This window comes from Podarcis muralis, chromosome 15 (genome assembly GCF_964188315.1).
Source record: "Podarcis muralis chromosome 15, rPodMur119.hap1.1, whole genome shotgun sequence".
Taxonomy (NCBI): domain Eukaryota; kingdom Metazoa; phylum Chordata; class Lepidosauria; order Squamata; family Lacertidae; genus Podarcis; species Podarcis muralis.
The window spans coordinates 20,245,845-20,263,075 of NC_135669.1; the positions used below are offsets into that span (position 1 = coordinate 20,245,845).

Consider the following 17,231-nt stretch of genomic DNA (forward strand, 5'->3'; position numbering starts at 1 on the left):
ATCAAACAGTGATGCTGCTCTTCAATAGAGAAGCAAATGGTGTTGCAGTTGCTGCAGACTCTCATTTAATTAACAATTTCAATAATCTTTCCCCTTCAGAGCATCAGACTTTCCTGCAGCAGTTTCAGGCATATTATGTGTCTAGAACTCTCTCCGCACTTATGACTTTCCTGCAAGATTCCACAGAGATTTCATTTTCCTACAGAATGAAAAATCCCCAGCAGCCTGTCATTCCTGGCAGCTGAGATGAACAGGCAACAGAAATGAAAAGGCATTAAAATTTAATGGCTAAATAGTGGCAGAGTGGCATTAAATGCACAGAAATGAGAAAACCATGAGGCACTGGACAACCATGAAAATTCTGAACTGTCAAAATGAAAAGCATTTGGTTTGATCACTTCCTTACATCATAACTGTCCTGCACATCTTCAATGAACTGTTCTGTTAATACAGCATAAAGTGTTATATACAGAGTCCGAATCTAGGGTCAAAAAAACTAAGAATAGTTGCACCTTTGTTTAAAAACAACAACCACCATGTTAATAAATGCACCTTGCACTAGGTCTAGAAGTCCTTCTGCATTTCTCAGGGAATCATATTGCTCCCAATCCAATCTTGGTCCAAGCACAAGAGGGAACTCCAGAACCAATCCATTCTATTGTGTGTGTGGCTTGGCTTGATTTCGTCAAGCTGCTCAAGAGGCAAACTTTGTTGTTAAGGTACATCTACCACAGATAGAAAGCTGGTGTTTTGTATATGTTACTCAGGGACTCCCTAATTTGAATTTTTTTTTAAAGCATCTGAAGATGGGACATTTATTTCCCAATTTCCAAAGTTTCTCCCAGAGTTTAAGATCTATATTGTGTCCTATATCTATTGCCCAGAGCTTGAACAAGCTCGCCTTTTGTTTCCCATTTTAATAAAAAATATATACATTTTAGACAGAAGTTTATCCTTATTTCGTAAGAGTTCTTTTTCAAGTTTTGAGCTTTGGTCCAGAAATCCATTCTTTCTGTGTAATTTAAATATGTCATATATCTGGTGATATTGCAACCAATCCATAACTTGGCTCCTTAAGTTTTCCATTGATTTTAGTTTGGGTTCCACCCCCCCACCCGTAAAATCCATCAATTCCCTGTACAGTAAGCCGTTCAAGAGGCAGACTTTGTGCCCCAGGTCTCAGGTGAAAGGCAAGATATGAAAACTTTTTGTTATGGAGCAGCAAAACAAATAGCATAAATAAAAATTATAAATAAATGTCCAAACAAAATATCATGAAAATTATGCACGGTTTTGGTTTCGTCAGAATTCTTCATCAGGCTAGACGGCAAACAAAGCAGGCCGGTTGTAAGGATGGATACAGAGCAAACTGAGAATAGGGTGGGGGAGAGAACACCTATAAAACCCATTTGCGGTTATTAACCACGATCAGAAACATTATAATGATGTCTGGATACAACTGCAAGCAATGAAGCCGAACTCAGCTCCTGTTCTTTCTCTAGGGAAAATTACTTCACGGGACTAATTACTAGCTTCCATCTTTAAAGACTAAAACTTTACCCGTCATTCTTTTTATTTAGGGAATATGAATTCCCCTTACTTCCACAGCTGGTTATCAAGACCCAGCAATCACCTTAGGCCAATATTCTAAGGCTGTAGACTGCCAACTACTTCAAGTGAACCAAGGAATTGCTTCCTATATTATGCTTTTACCTGCTGAAGAGCTTCTAGGGTTCTTTTTCTTCTTTATAGTGCTTAGCTGCACCTGCTATTTCCTGCAGGCCAATGCCAAGATGAGGCATCCAAAACACATACACATTACAACCTAAAAGCTCCCCAAAATACACAGAATCTGCAGCGCCAACCCATAAATCTATGTAATTGCAGTGTGGTGTGGAACGATCATCATGAAAATTACACAGAGGGAACAGGTGAAGCTCTCCTGGTGGTCTCTGCATTAAATGAGGCGCATAGTGCATGCAGAAATCTGTGGGGAAGCCTTTTCAGTGGTGGCTCCATGTCTGCCAAATGCCCTCTCCACAAAAATGTGTCTTGCTCAAACTTGGAATCCGTTTAGGTGCCAGGTAAAAGCTCACCTTTTTCTGTCAAGACTTTTAAAGGCCAATGGGTCAAGTTATTTTTAGATTATGGTTCTGCCAATCTGTTATTTATGTATTTTATGAGTATTTTTTTCCAGTGTTTTCTGCTTATCATGCATTATGTGTTACATGGCCTCATTTCGTTGTAAATTGCTGTGTGCTCATTTTTGATGAAGGGCTGTATAGAAAGACAGAAATAATTTAGCAACACACACACACACTTCTCTTTACCCCAAACTGCTCAACCTCAAGCCTCTTTCCTTACTATGTCACACATTAAACTTTGTATCCTGCAATCTGATGTCCTGGGTTCAAACACTTCTGCCTTTTTTGCAGACTCTGCTTTCACCTTCACCTGTCGTCAGACTGCAAGACCTTATCGACCACTGCAAAGGTTATTCTCTAAGAAACAAGTATCCAGACCCCAGAACAAACCTCCACTTTCGTCAGTCTTGCCTCCACTATTTACTTGTCAGACCCATACCTCTCCATCATCCTATCTAACTGATGTACTGTACATTATAAACTCCTTTGGTCGGGGATGACATCACTGCTCTGTCCTGCACATCACACAGCCTGGCATGAGACAAATATTAAACAATAAAAATAGCAATGGAAAAAGCAGAAGGATGGCACTGGACGTCACTGAGAAAAATATCATTGCATGATCATATCCTGGCACAGAGAGCATCTTCCTGTGGCTTGTTTAAATACTTTCCCCACCAGCTGTTCACCACATCCACCTGTGTCCTTCTGATGGAGCGCAAAACTCCCTGTGGTCTCATTACATTGCTTCTTGTGACATGGCTAAGCAGCCCTGCTCCAGCTCAGACATTTCCAAACAGCACAGTATTTAACAATTCCCTGAAGGTTCCCCCCTTTTGTCACTTTCTGATCGCATAACGATCACAGTTATATTCAGGAGAGGTAAGGGCAAAAGGTGCTTTAAAAAAAATAAAAAATCCCCACTTTCCCTCACCTGGCATCTCCTGAGTCCTCAAAGATTTACTTCATTATCTGCTACTGTTAATAGCTCTAGGATCACTCTGAGCTTTGGCCAATGGCCAAACTGGAGCAAAGAAGCGCTAACCCCCAAAGCAAAGTCCAAATTTCTCCCTGTATCATTCTCAGTGCAGGAGTTACTATACAAGGCACCGATTGGTGGGATTGTCGTGGGGTTAGGCATAATCCTATTTATATTAACACGGCTTTGCGTTCCAAAAGAGTGCCTGCTTTACCTTAGCTCCACAGATGGGAAAGTAGCTGCTCTGTTCAGGTACAATCTCTCAGGCAGTATTCCTTCCTCATATTAAACCTGTTGGATGTACGTGTCCTTCACATACTTTTAAGGTCAACGTAGAAGTTTCTAAAAGAAAAGAACTGCGGATCTCCTGCTGCACCTTCAGCGGCTGAATCACAGCGGACCATTCTTGCAGCCAGCAAAAGGTCTGCAACCATTTATGGCACCTATACAATGCAACTACACTTGTATCGTTGCTATTTTAAACCCTCAAGTTGAAACAGCAGGTCAGACTTAGAGTGTGCCTGGACTAGTTTTTCACATGATCTAACACAGACAGAGAGGCAGGTTCCGAACCACATGCTGTGAATTGCTGCCGTTTTATTTTTTCCTGCTTAATAGGTGTACGTAGACAATAGTGAGAATTCACCAGTGTAGGGGGATGGCGGAATGACTTTAAATAGGCCCCGACAGTTAAAGAGGAGAAGTGCGAATATCATTTATCTGAAGCAATTCTCCAGTGCACTGATACACAGCACTCATCTTGATGCAGCACCAGTGGACTGATAACGACACAGACTTAAGATAGGTGGGGAAAGAGACGTCTCGCCAGCAAGGATAAAGCCTGTTTTATTTCATATTTCTAGTGGCAGGTGCTTCCCCTAGCAGTTCTGCAGAATTAAAAAAAAAATGTTTTAGATGAAAATACATAAAAAGCATGGCTTCTCCTATTCAACTTGATTCTAAGGAATTTTTGAACCCCCTTACCGCTTTTGCATGCACGTTTTCTCTTATGAATTAATTTAAGAAAATGCTTTTGAGAAACTTGAAATCACCTATGTAAAGCCAAATATTGCAGGTACTGTGATTCCTGTAGCAAGAATGATGATGAGACTGAAATCTGGCATTTATGGATGGTCCAGACCACCATATTGATAAAAGAAGCAGAAAAACAAAAGGCTGGATCATCCAGGGCAGTTGTGAATTAGGGTTTGTTTGTCCTTGGTCACGTTGCTCAGTCAAAAGTAGCACATCTGCTTTATGGCTGGGAGGGCGACTGTGTGCAGAACTGGTGAGGGCATGATGAGGCATGATTCCATCTTGTCCTTGCCTGTCCCTTTAAGATACACAAGTTATCCATCCCCTCCAACAGAGAGGTCACCCCTCCAATCCACAAGCTGAGGACAGGCTGTTATATGGTAGGAAAATTAGGACAAATTAGACAATATTTGACATTCTCACTGCCTCATTTTCCAGCTTCCCAAAGATGTTAAGTACATGGCTGTTCTGCAATTCATTGTGCCAAGGAACCTGTCACTAAAAGCTATCTGGACACAAGAGACCATAAATATCATTATGTATTCCTTTGTTCCCTCTTGATCCTGCATCCTGAAACCAACAAAAGGAATTATCAAGACCAGAGTTGGCCAGTGAGAGTGCTTGACCAATGTGAGTTTCACCAAATGTAGGACCAGGGGTGGAGGAAGGGGGTGCGGTGGGGGCGATACGCCCCGGGTGTCACCACTGAGGGGAGTGACAAAATGGCTGGCAGCACTCACTGCGGGGCCTGCAGCACACCCGAGTCGCACATCTCTCCTGAGAGTTATGCAGTGGCTTGGGTGCACACAGGCTCCGCGTTGCCCCAAACTGTCTGCCCGCCACCTGCCCCTCAGCTGTCAGGCAGGTAAGTGGGAGGAGGCAGGCAGACTCCTCGGAGGCCCCACGGAGCATCCTGCCCTGGCTCGCCCCGCCCCTGGCACACGCGCCACCCCAGGCACCCAATCGGCTGGCTCTGCAGCTGTGTAGGACTAGTTAGACCAATATTCTGGTTTAGTGTTTTATTTTCATTTTGATTGCACATTGCTCTTTTTTCCATTTATCAATTCCTCTTGAATAAACGGGATTTCTGGGCTGTACTGGCACCTGAACACATTCCTTGAGGACACTTCACTTCTAAAGCAAGAATTGCTTTTTTCTGGTCTTAAGCATCAGGACATATTACACGACAAACGTAGGTGAAACTTAAGGAGAAAGCCACATTTCCCAATATCCATCAACATTTATTCCTCGCCAGATATACTGCAGATCAAAAGGAAAATGCCAACAAGGAAAGACAAATTTTATGCCAACAACCCCTGTGAATTCCATAACTAGAAAGTTCAATTCTATTTAAGCATGATGACTGAAGTATGAATTAACTAAATGCGCACATTTTACATTATGGTCATAATTTTTCTTTTCTCTTTCTAGCAGAATAAGGATCTATGAGCCACTGCTTCTGTTCCTCCATAGTTCCTTCCTATGGAGGGTGTATGTTGTTATTGTTTCAGTGTTCACATAGCACTCAGGGCTCTGCAGGCAAAACAGTGAGGCAAGGAACGAAGCTCAAGGCATTAATTGCATCAGGACATAATGTGGCTAAGGCCTTGCATAATTTCTAAGCTCCTAGACATTATCTTAATTAGATGATCTCAGTAATCTCCTGGCCAGAGCTTGGTCAGTTTACATTCTTGTTGTTTTTCAAAGCAATGAAGTGGGGTGGGGAAGATTTCTACAAAAGCATGATTGGAGTATGGAGAAGAGAGACTGGTCTATGTGATTAATTCCAAGCATCCATCTAGAATAACCTAAGCATCACCAGTGGGGGGGGGTTCTATTTTTTTCTTCTGATGTGCTAGTAAATGAAGGGTTCATTCCCTAAAGGTCAACTCCCTTGGACACCAGTAGATGTGGTCAGTTGGATATAGTTAAAATGGGTAGAATACAAAGCACAGACTACTTATTAAAGGAATCTGTTCCCCAAAGCTGGTCACCACTACAGTGGGCAGCCTGGAGACTTGGACAAGGTGCTAAGTCCGAATTTCAGTTCCTGCCTATATTTCTGACAAGACCAAGACAGTCAGAAAGGCTGCATTGAGACCCAGAGGTCCGAGAAGCTAATCCATCTCAGACTTTCTCCCCATTCAGTGATTTTTCCTGCAGTGCTTGCGCCTGACCACCTTGAGCTCAGCAGTGCCTAGCAACAGGTTCTGTAAGTTTAAAAATAGCGGCAACATTTTCCTCCTGATTTTAAGGCTGTTTCCAAGGAGAGGCAATCAGGGATGAGTCTAAGGAGGCATGACTGTCAAAATCAGGGTTTAACCATTTTGAATCTGTAAAGAACAATATGAACTGTGGTTTTGCATGAAGCCCAGCAAGTTGTCCACCTCATTCACTTCAGAAGGCCAGGCAAATTCCAAGGCACAAGGGATGCATCAACTGGTCCTTAGAGTCATGTTTTCCTGAATACAGAGCCCCAAATGATCACTGGAAAAATTGTCTGTCTCTCCGCACTGGCAGGTCTACAAACAGTTTCTAACCCCATCAATCTGCAACAACCACCGTTGCTCTTCCTGTCCTCCAAAATTACATCCTACCATCCCCTCTCAACCCAACAAGCCTCAGTGATTTTTCCCAGCACTTGTACTCAAAGGTGGGAGATCATTAAGACGATGATTATCTTCACCTTTTCAAGGAGAAATAATATTTCCAATGCCTGCCTCCTTGGAGCAAGTGCTTCTTTATCAGAAATCTCAGCTGGTTCTGCCATATCAAACAAATCAAGGGCCATCATTCAAACGTATCTCTGTGCAACATCATCCGGTGTTCAGAAAAGAAAATTACTCCCCCCTCTTTTTTCATTTAGGGCCAAGTCATGCTCATGATAAATGGAACCAGCAGCTTAATAATGCAGTCGTCTTCCCGCTCTTGACAACTCACTTTCAGAGTGAGGGAACTGTAGCATCATCAGTGGGTATTTCCAGATGGTCACTATTTTCTTCCTGTTAATCATTCATTTACCATACAATGCATTCATTCATCTTTCCAATGCATTTTCCCATCACTTTCCAAGCTGCAAAAAAAGTCTTTCTTTTCCCCAAGTGGATTTGGTGTGCTAGGACAGCAGCCTGCCTTAATCCACTTAATTGCACAAAGCTAAATTTCCAGAATGTGCTTGAATCCCTCCTGCAAAATATTGAACCTGGAGACAACTGACATTATGGAAAGCCTCTGTTGAGCCCAGATATCAAAATCAAGTCTCATAGCAGCCTTCCCTAACCTGGTGCCCTCCTGGTGTTTTGGACTACAACTCCCATCAGCCCTAGCCTGTGTCAACTGAGGCTGAAAGGAATTGCAGTACAAAACATCTGGAGCACACCAAGTTGGGGAAGATTGTCTTATACTAAGAAACACAGTTCACCCAATTAAGTGTCTTCACAGTGCCTTTGATTTGTTTTTGGGGTTGTAATTTTTGAATAAAACCGCAAATGCTGAACCACACTCAAGTTCCTGCTAAGTTTCTTCACCGTGCAACCTGCCACTTATACCAGCCCTGTATTATCTTGCCTCCATCCTGCTGGAAGGCTGAATTATTAAAGTGCCGAAAAGTGTGGAGAGCATCCTTTAGAAATAGCGGGAAATCAGGCTAACTGCAGAACATAATCCGCTAATGAATGAAGGGCTAGGGACTGTGCAATCGCCTCAAGGGGCCTTCCAGCTTTTAAACTGCAGCCACTCTGATTTAAATGAGACAAACCGTATCTTATCCAGGAACTGAAGGTTCATTTAGCCTAAGGATGCTCCCCTGAACCCTGATTCAAGGATTACGTTAGCGACCAGGGGTCAAACGACATATGAAGCATCCCTTTTTGAAAAGGGTACGCTTAACACTGGCACTCTTATTTTAAAGGAAAAACATCTGATCGGCAGCTGTTCCTAGTGAAGAGAAGTCAACAGCAATTTCTTCTCTCTTGCCGTGCCATGTACAGAAGGGAAGACCACACACACACACACACACAGCGCTAGCAATCCTCCTGGAGCCTATCGACCCCAGCAGCACACCCCCTTTTGGCCGTTGCCTCTTCTGGGGGAAGCATGCAAAAAAGAGAAATCGGTGGCTGTTCTTGCCTCTACTCTTTTGCTCACCCCCATGGCAGCGGACTGGGTCCATGATGCTACTGAGACAGCAATCTCAAACAGCCACATCTGCCTCCTCATTCATCTTCCACAGAGTGGAAATTTTGTCCAGAGAGAGAGAAAGAGGAAGAGCGAGCAGCTTGCAGATTCGCCATAAGCAACTATGGGCCCAATCCTCCCAACCACTATGCCCACGAAACATGGGCATGAGAAAGGAAGTGGGAACAGCACATTTCCACACCCTGCTCAGCAGCAGTGGTAGAGATAAGAAGAGGAAGCGTCACTGGAGAAGATTCCATGGGGCTTCCCAGCTAGAAGGGCCTTCCTGCTCTCTTCTCCATCTTCTTATACAGAGCTGATGGAGAGAAAGATCTATTGCTATTTCTTGTTTCATTGCTTTTCTGTACTACCAACTGCTCTGCTGGTTATATGCTTTTCCCTCAAATTAAAAGTGGCAATGTTAATGCGCAATGGAACCCCTGCAAACACAGGTTTTGATTGGTGCAGAACTGGCCCTGCACCCATGAAGGCAGTAAGGCCCTCTTTCTGGGTCACACTCTTTCCCTGAGTTAATGGGGCTGGGTGAGTGCTCACAGCCAGCAAAAAGGAGGCAGGAGAGACCAGCAGAAACAAAACCACCTGACAAATCCAGATCCCAAAATGCCAACCGCAGAAGCAGTGCTGTGATCTTGAAACAAGGAGTGTATTACTGTAAAAGCAGTAGGGAGATTATTTGAGAGCCAAATGTTCATGTGTGTGCACGCACACACCCCCTCTATATTTGCATTTAAGAACTTTTAAATTCATCTTCATGAATATTAACACTTACAAAGTGTCTAAAATGTTCTAAGCTCTGTACAGATGTTAGAAGGTAAGTCCCCGCTACAATCTTCTTCCTAGGGGGCAGAGGAGCACCCTCCTTCCTATGTACCGTATTTTTTGCTCTCTAAGACTCACTTTTTCCCTCCTAAAAAGTAAGGGGAAATGTGTGTGTGTCTTATGGAGTGAATGCAGGCTGCACAGCTATCCCAGAAGCCAGAACAGCAAGAGGGATCGCTGTGCAGCGATCCCTCTTGTTGTTCTGGCTTCTGAGATTCAGAATATTTTTTTTCTTGTTTTCCTCCTCCAAAAACTAGGTGCGTCTTATGGTCTGGTGCATCTTATAGAGCGAAAAATGCGGTACCTTGGTCCCCTGACCCACTGGCAGAGACCAGAATGTGTTTTCTTTGCAATTTGTTATTCTTTTTTCTAAGCAGTTAGTTTTTGGGGTTGTGTGAATATATAAAGGAATGGATGTATTTCTGTTTTGTTTTTTTAAGCCGAATCCATTCTATTTTGCTGCACTGTATCTAGGCCCAACCAGCAAAGTTATGCAAGGTTTGTGATTCCCATGCTTCATATCAGGGCCGGCAGGGGCACAATTACCATTCTGCTCCAGACTTCATGCAACAGGTCCATTAATTTCTGTGAGACACTTGTCACATTTGCAAAAACTGCATTCAAAATGTATTAGCTGCATGCAAGTAAAATATGCCACTAGCTGCAGCATTTTTTAAAGCAGCTACTAGTGCTGAACCACTTTCTCACTCCTGCTGTAATCATGTCCTGAAAAGTCCTCTAGTCCAACAAGCGTCAGACAACATCACCTGGCCAGCTGGGGGTGGGGTGGCGGTCACACAAAGCTGAGACTGCAATTGCTCCAAAGTCTGGTGAGTTCATGAATAAACCTCTTTAAGACAGTACAGCGGAAGGACTGTGGTTAGTGGATCAAAGCACAAGATTACAAATCAAACATCCTTGCTTCCCTTTCTAGCTGCAAGCGTGAGACCTAGAGCAAAACAGTCTTACTTCTTATGCCTCAAAAGCTGAAGATGCAATTTAAGGATGATGGTAGCAACCTATCATAGTGAGTCCCTTTTAGATTGAAGCTGCCCAAATAAAGGTGGCCCTGTCTTTTGCAAGAAAAGGAGGCTGAACCTCAGTTGCAATTTCCTGATCTTTGGCTAAAGTGCTGTGGATATTTATGAGGGGCAGCTGAGAAATTCTCAAGCCTAAAAGCCAAGCTGGACAAGATAATGGAAATCCATGATCGGATTTGCAGTCACTATAAATTTTAGCGAACAGCAGCCACAGGAGGAATTGTGGCACTGGAGGGAGTGGTTAACCCTTTCTCATCAGTTTTCCTAGATGAAAATGGCTGTTTGCCTCATTAGGGAAAACTTATATATGCAAGCAACTCCATAATCTTGTCCACAAGTCCAAGTTTAACTCATTTCTACTTAGTCCAATAACTTTTCAGCTGTACTTACGTTTATTAGCACTGTTCACATTTCTACTTTCTTAAAACATTTTTAACAATTTGCCCAAGGCTCTGCATTCCCTGCTACATATATGATGCAATGATCTAGCTATGGCTAACAAAAGCAAGAAATGCCACAGCTGGTGAACAGCCAACAATAATACCTCTGTATGTGTTCTTATTGTTCAATGGTATACTCTTGGTTGATTTAAGACACTGTGATGGCATATGGGAATGGAAGTAGTCTTGTGAAACTCATGACATTTAGGACTGTGTAGGTCGAGATCAGTACAATGAAATATGCTCAGAAATCTATAGGGAGACAGTACAGAAGCTATGACATTGCATGCCCTCTGATGCCTATTCCCCATCTCACCCCTCATTTGAACTTATCACAATGAAAAAGGGAGGAAAGATCTGCTTCTCAAAGCTCTGAGACCCAGCCTAATTGAGATTCCTGCATGGTTCATTTCAGATGTAAGAACTGAGAACAGTATGATCTTGTTACCCTATTCGGCAGTTTCCCAAAGTCAGCTGGGAGTCAGGGGATCTGAAAGCCAAAATGGCACCCAGCCGGCACACCAGGTTAAATCCCAAACTGACCTTGCTGGGAAGTTCAAGACAGATTTGTTGCAGAGGAGCCAAGAGTCCCTCTAGATGTCTTTTTCAATGTGCTTTTGGGGTGATTTGTGCTCATGGTGGTATTGAGGTGGGGATAAGCAATCCTGCTCTCAACACTGTTAATACCTCTAAAGTTTTATGCTGCTTTGTTTTTTAGTGGTGCACATCCTGTAGTTTCCTGCTAAAATCCTCTAACTTTACATATTACAAATGTTCCAAGAAGGCATTATAAAATGAAATTTAACACACACACCTTGGCCCAAAAAAAGGTTCCAGAGATTTTTGGGTGCCTACTTTAGTTGTCCTATTGTGCAAGAATGCCCTTCCAGATGGAAGTAACGTGGTAACACTAGGGAAGCATTGCAGAGAAATTAATGAAGCAGAATGATGTGTGGGCGGTCCAGCAACTAATGCACTATTATTGTGTCAGTAACACATTGCACAATACACCAGCAAAAAATCCACGAGTCTGTGAGGGAATCTCTGCTTTCCTGACCCTCAAACTATGATATTTTATTCCTGGGGAAATGCTCAGACCAGGCTGTAAACAGCTGTTCACCCATGGCCTAATCCTATGTGCGTTTACTTCAGAGTGGATCCCACTGCTTGCTTTAAAAATGAGAAAAAATAACAGATCCTGGCCACAGAAATATCCTTCTGGATTCCTCTGCTTCTACCTGCCACCCCACTCCCATCAGAGAATAGAGAGGAGGACAGACTAAGCCAGGTGTGGGGAACCTGTGGCCTTCCTGATGTTGCTAAACTATAACACCCATCAGCCCCAGCAAGCATGGCCAATGGGATGATGGGAGCTGTAGTTCAACAAAGTTTGTAGCCTGCCAAAAGAAAACAGAACGTTAACTGCATTTTTTACTCTTGTTACAGAGCACTTGGGGACTTTTTTTTTTAGTAGGAAGTGATGTATACGTTGAATAAACCTAAACTCATAAATGACAGCAGGATATTCAAATGAAAGGGGGGGACAGCAGTGAAAGAAAACTAGAGAGAGAGAGAGAGAGAGAGAGAGAGAGAGAGAGAAGTGCTCATTTTCTATATTTAAAAGCCTGAAGTTCCCCCTGAGCAGTCTCATTTATCTGGATGCACTGTGAGATAGGAGTTTGTAAATAGGAAAGAGGGAATGAAACATCTCAGAGGAGCTGAGGCCTGCAACCGCCAAAAGAAGCTCTACAAGCAGCCAAATCAAGACACAAGGTTAAGTCTGGAACACAATGTAAGTTCCGTCAGGTGAGGAGGAAAACCACCATAATCCTGATCACTGAGCATAAGTCTCACCTTGGTCTCCTGTCTTCTCAGCTTACTGAGCCAGGAAACCCTTGACTTAGCTGCACCGCCACTGATGGCATTCCTTGATAAAGGCAAACAGATCAAACAGAACTGGCTTTGCACCAACTGCTTGCAAACAGGACTAGGAGATGCTGCCCTCCCCCCTCAATGGTATCAGCCAGGTATTTCATCCCACAACTTAAGAGTTTATTTAACATGCTTTCTTTCAACTTCAGAATAATTGATCAAATTGCCCCGCCACCACTGCCCCGTATGTGCCGATTTCTATGTCCCCAACTGTTTAGAATCAAGATGGACGGGGAAAGGGGGCGGGGGGAGCAACCAGCATGTTAAGTCCCTACTCCAAGAATCTGCATGCCCATAAAAACAGACTTTACAGCATTTCAAGCAGACACACACACACAGCAAAAACCTGCCAATTCTACAAAGCAGGTCTTCCATCCTAACGTTTCCGCACTTTGCTGCTGAGTCAGTCAGCAAAGGTTGCTGCTGCAACTTGGTGCATAAACAGCTAGCTAGGAATCGCTTACACAAACTCTCCAAAACTTAACGATGCTCTGCAAAGCACCAGCGAGGCTTGCTGGGTGCTTCAAGTCCTCACGTTTGGAGGTCAAGATCTTTCCCGTTTCAGTTGCATTCGGGGTCCTTTAGCTTTGCAGAAGACAAGGTACGGGAAGACAGAGAAGTTTTATTTACCTCTGTGAAGCCCTCGTGCAGGATATCCAATAAATTTCCGCGCGCCAAGCAGGCAAGCATTCTTCAGAAGCCCACCCAAAGGGCCGAGTTCTCGGAGCATGCAGAACAAATTCTCCAGCCTGGGGCACGACCCCCTCCTCCTTCTCCCCCTCCTCCTCCTAAAGACAAAGACTTGCAGCTCATGGGGGACCTTGTTCATAGTCCCATATGTGCAGCCCGTTAGTGCAAACAGGATACTTGAGCCAAAGTCAAGACTTCTACTGGGCATGCTCGGAGGGAGCCACTGGGGGAGCAGCAGGAGAGATGTCACACCACTCTGTTCCTATAGAAACGCCTCAGCTTAACAGATGCAGGCTGAGGAACTGGTCAGGGAAAACATCTGAAACCTATTTCCAGAGGCTGGCCCCTCCATCTGATACAGAGCTCTGCTCCGAAGGACTGGGGGGGAGCAAATCTGGTTCGGCTAAGAAGGGAACGTAGTCGAAAGAGAAGAAAATCTAAAATGGAACTTCCAACTTTAAAACTTTGACCAGGAAAGCTGAAAGTCAGCGCCAGTGCGTCTGTAACAGGCTATGCCCAATTTATTTGCCATCTCTTCAGTGTTAGGGTACATTGTGTACATAACCACACAAGGCAGTTCATTGCTAAAATGTGGTTTGAAAACATGCTCCATGGCTTGGCTATGCAAATCGATCCTTACAGCCCAGGGGGAGCAATAAACAAATTAAGTGTGTCCACATCCTGGTAGCATTTCCTTTCAAGTTGCTGGAATAATTTAGGCTGCGTTCCTGGGCACCTGTACCTGAGAGTAAAACTAACAGAATACGGACTTAATTCCAAGTAAACGTGTACAGGATTGCGTCATCTTTGTCCCGTGGTACACACTTCCTTCTCTTGGATTTTTAAAAATAGAACTCTATATTTGTTACACACTGAAAAAGTGTAATTTGGACTTCAAAAGGAGTGAGGGTTGGCTATATGTCTGTGAGTATGCTAAGTGCCTCGAGTCAGTCACAGCCCTGTTCTCCCACCCTTCTCATCTCCTTACTCTTTTTTAAAAAAAGAAATAAGCAAGATTTGTGCAAAATCAAGTTTTTGTTTTGGCATTTGTTTGTTTTCCAGTTAACAGAGGCTCTAGGAATGAAAGAGGCAAGGCACAGTGATGGCCAGGATTAGAGCTATTATGAGATATTCATCCAACTAAAGTGGGAACACTGGTACCTTTAAGCTATCAGTGAAGTTAAATGCTTTTCTGGAACAAACCACACTGCTCAGCAAAAGACTTCACCCCCTTCCTTTTAAGTGAACGAAACAATGGGAATTCTCAGCACTGCTTAACAAAACCAGATGCAGAGTTATGCAAGAACAGCCCTCAGACAATCCCATCCCAGTACTATTTAAATTGTTTGTTAATAAATTCCTGAAATGACACACTTAAAACGGAGCATATTGCTGCCTTTCAGTCCGATCCTATGCAATATTACTTGTAAGTTAAGTTTCAATGGGACTCACTCCTAAATAACTGTACACAGGATTACAGCCCATGTTAGAAGTTACAGGTAACTGTAATTAAAGTTGGTGTACAAATAACATATTATTACTTCCTAAAACATGAAAATGTCCTATGATAGGCACACACAGAAGAGCCCAAATTATAAGCCACTTTCAACACACTGGCTTAACTTGCAACATTTCTCTGTCCATTTCTCAAGGTCTGGAAGGTTGGAGCTGGGAATGAAAGCTGTTGTTTCAGCAATCAAGCAGCTTGGACTGGGATGTTATATAGGAGCTGGAGGCTCTATCCCTTCCTGGCTCTCAGCCAGCCCCTGATCCAGGTGGGAGTTTCCATGCATTTCCTCTCCTCCTGAGTAGCCTCACAGGTAGCTAAGTGAGCACTTTGCTGGAGACCCTAAAGTTCCTGCCTGGGAAGTTCCTGCCTGGATTGCTGTCTCCTCTGTTCCTGTAACCCTGGGAGATGGGGTGGGTACACCCGAAAGCTGGCCAGGAATCCAGGTAACTGGTGTAGGGACCTCAAGTAGCGGAGCAGGGACGTCTGGATCCAATGACTACTCAGAATCACTGGCAGTGTGGAGACCTGGTGTAGCATCCTGCTTCCCTTGCTCTTCAAGTTCAAGTCCTCATGATCACCACTTCGAGTTCAAGACCTCAATCAAGTTTTTCTTATAAATTTGGGTTAGCACTTTTTGAAAGAAAAATAAGACCAAGCATGAGAATAGGGTAAGAGAAGAAGCACATAAGAATAAAAGGGACAGACAACAACACGAGGACACAAGGATATGAGAAAGGAGAGAGAGAAGGTTCGCAGGCTATGAAGGACTTGCCCACAAATTTATTGATAGCTGCACGAATTATGAGAGCTAGGAAGTGGAAGGGGCAAGCAGAATGATTAATTAACATATGCCATTAAGGTAAGACGGGGCATATGTAGGAGAAATGATTTTGAGGAGATATGGAAGGTGTTTGTAGAATTTGTACTGTCAAAATGGAAAGGGGTCAAACCATCGCAAGAGGTGCTGAAATTTTGGGAGGCTGGATAGTTACAATGGAATGGTCTCAGTGGTGGGGTGCACATTTTTATTCTTATTTATTTATGATTATTACTTTGTCAAAATAAAATAAAATAATAAAAAAGAAAGAAAGAAAGCTGCAGTAGGGAAGCTCCATGTTCCAGCCATACACCACTTCTGCATCTTTTAGCAGAAGCAGCTAGCAAGTTAAAGCAATTATTTTGCCACCGTAAGGATTGGAAACTTTCTATTTAATAATAAAGAATGAAAACCAGAGCTCTCCACTTCTGGATTCTAAACTATGCAGTGTAATGAAAGGAAAGGAACAATGTGCAGAACTGTCACCAAGACAGATTACAATAACTCAAATAGGCCCAGATTCTGCATTATAGCCCAGGAAGAGTAGCATGATATTCTATGAGACCTTGAAATAAGGAACGATATGTAGCCTTTATAAGAAGCAATACAATTTTAAAACCGTTATTCTTAAAGCATTTAAGGTAAACATTTAAGCCTCAATATAAGAACAACCGTTGCCCCAGAAATATGTAAAATAATTGTTGCACACTGGATGAAGATTTACAGACAACTTTTCATCATGGACTAAGTATGAGTTCAATACCCTACAGGATACAGAAAAGAATGTTTGCAACCTCTGATACATGGCTGCTGCCACGCCAATCCTCTCCAAAAAACAGACTGCATAATGCTTGTTTACTGTTGCATATCTTTAAATGGCCCCCAAATGCAATATTGTGAACATTAACATGATAGCATGTCAAAGTTCCTCTGCTGTAGCATCCAATAACTTAACATGATGTGGGGTGGTGTATGAAGTGAAGCCAAATCAAAAGTATTAGTAAAAAGGTAAAGGGACCCCTGACCATTAGGACCAGTCGTGGCCGACTCTGGGTTTGCAGCACTCATCTCGCATTATTGACCGAGGGAGCCGGCGTACAGCTTCCGGGTCATGTGGCCAGCATGACTAAGCCGCTTCTGGCGAACCAGAGCAGCACACGGAAACACCGTTTACCTTCCCACCGGAGCGGTACCTATTTATCTACTTGCACTTTGACATGCTTTCGAACTGCTAGGTTGGCAGAAGCAGGGACCGAGCAACGGGAGCTCATCCCGTCGCAGGAATTCGAACCGCCGACCTTCTGATCGGCAAGTCCTAGGCTCTGTGGTTTAACCCACAGCGCCACCCACGTCCCCAAAAGTATTAGTATGATGCACCAATCTGGTGCTTTCCTGGTGATGGGCTAGAGTCCCAGGGGTCAGCAAACTTTTTCAGCAGGGGGCCGGCCCACTGTCCCTCAGACCTTGTGGGGGGCCGGACAATTTTTTTTGGGGGGGGGACGAATTACTATGCCCCACAAATAATCCAGATGCATTTTAAATAAAAGGACACATTCTACTCATGTAAAAACACGCTGATTCCCGGACTGTCCGCGGGCCGGATTTAGAAGGCGATTGGGCCAGATCTG

At 43.5% G+C, this 17,231-nt stretch overlaps 1 protein-coding gene across 7 annotated transcripts in view; it reads right to left on the reverse strand.

Annotated features, from left to right (window-relative positions):
- The window catches only part of DIXDC1 (DIX domain containing 1), a 75,337-nt gene that overhangs the window by 46,237 nt on the left and 11,869 nt on the right, over window positions 1-17,231 (reverse strand). For 3 of the 7 annotated variants that reach the window (XR_013390911.1, XM_028707383.2, XM_077919729.1), the window contains exon 1: window positions 8,305-8,325. The exons of 2 other annotated variants lie outside the window; for them this stretch is intronic. Coding sequence is in view for 3 of the 5 variants with exons in the window: in XM_028707383.2 (XP_028563216.2) it covers window positions 8,305-8,310 (6 nt within the window). In the remaining 2 variants the exon portion in view is untranslated. Of the gene's footprint in view, window positions 1-3,337; window positions 3,492-8,304; window positions 8,326-13,216; window positions 13,449-17,231 lie in introns of those variants that run through there. 2 more of the 7 variants (XM_077919730.1, XM_077919733.1) reach the window with 2 other exon arrangements.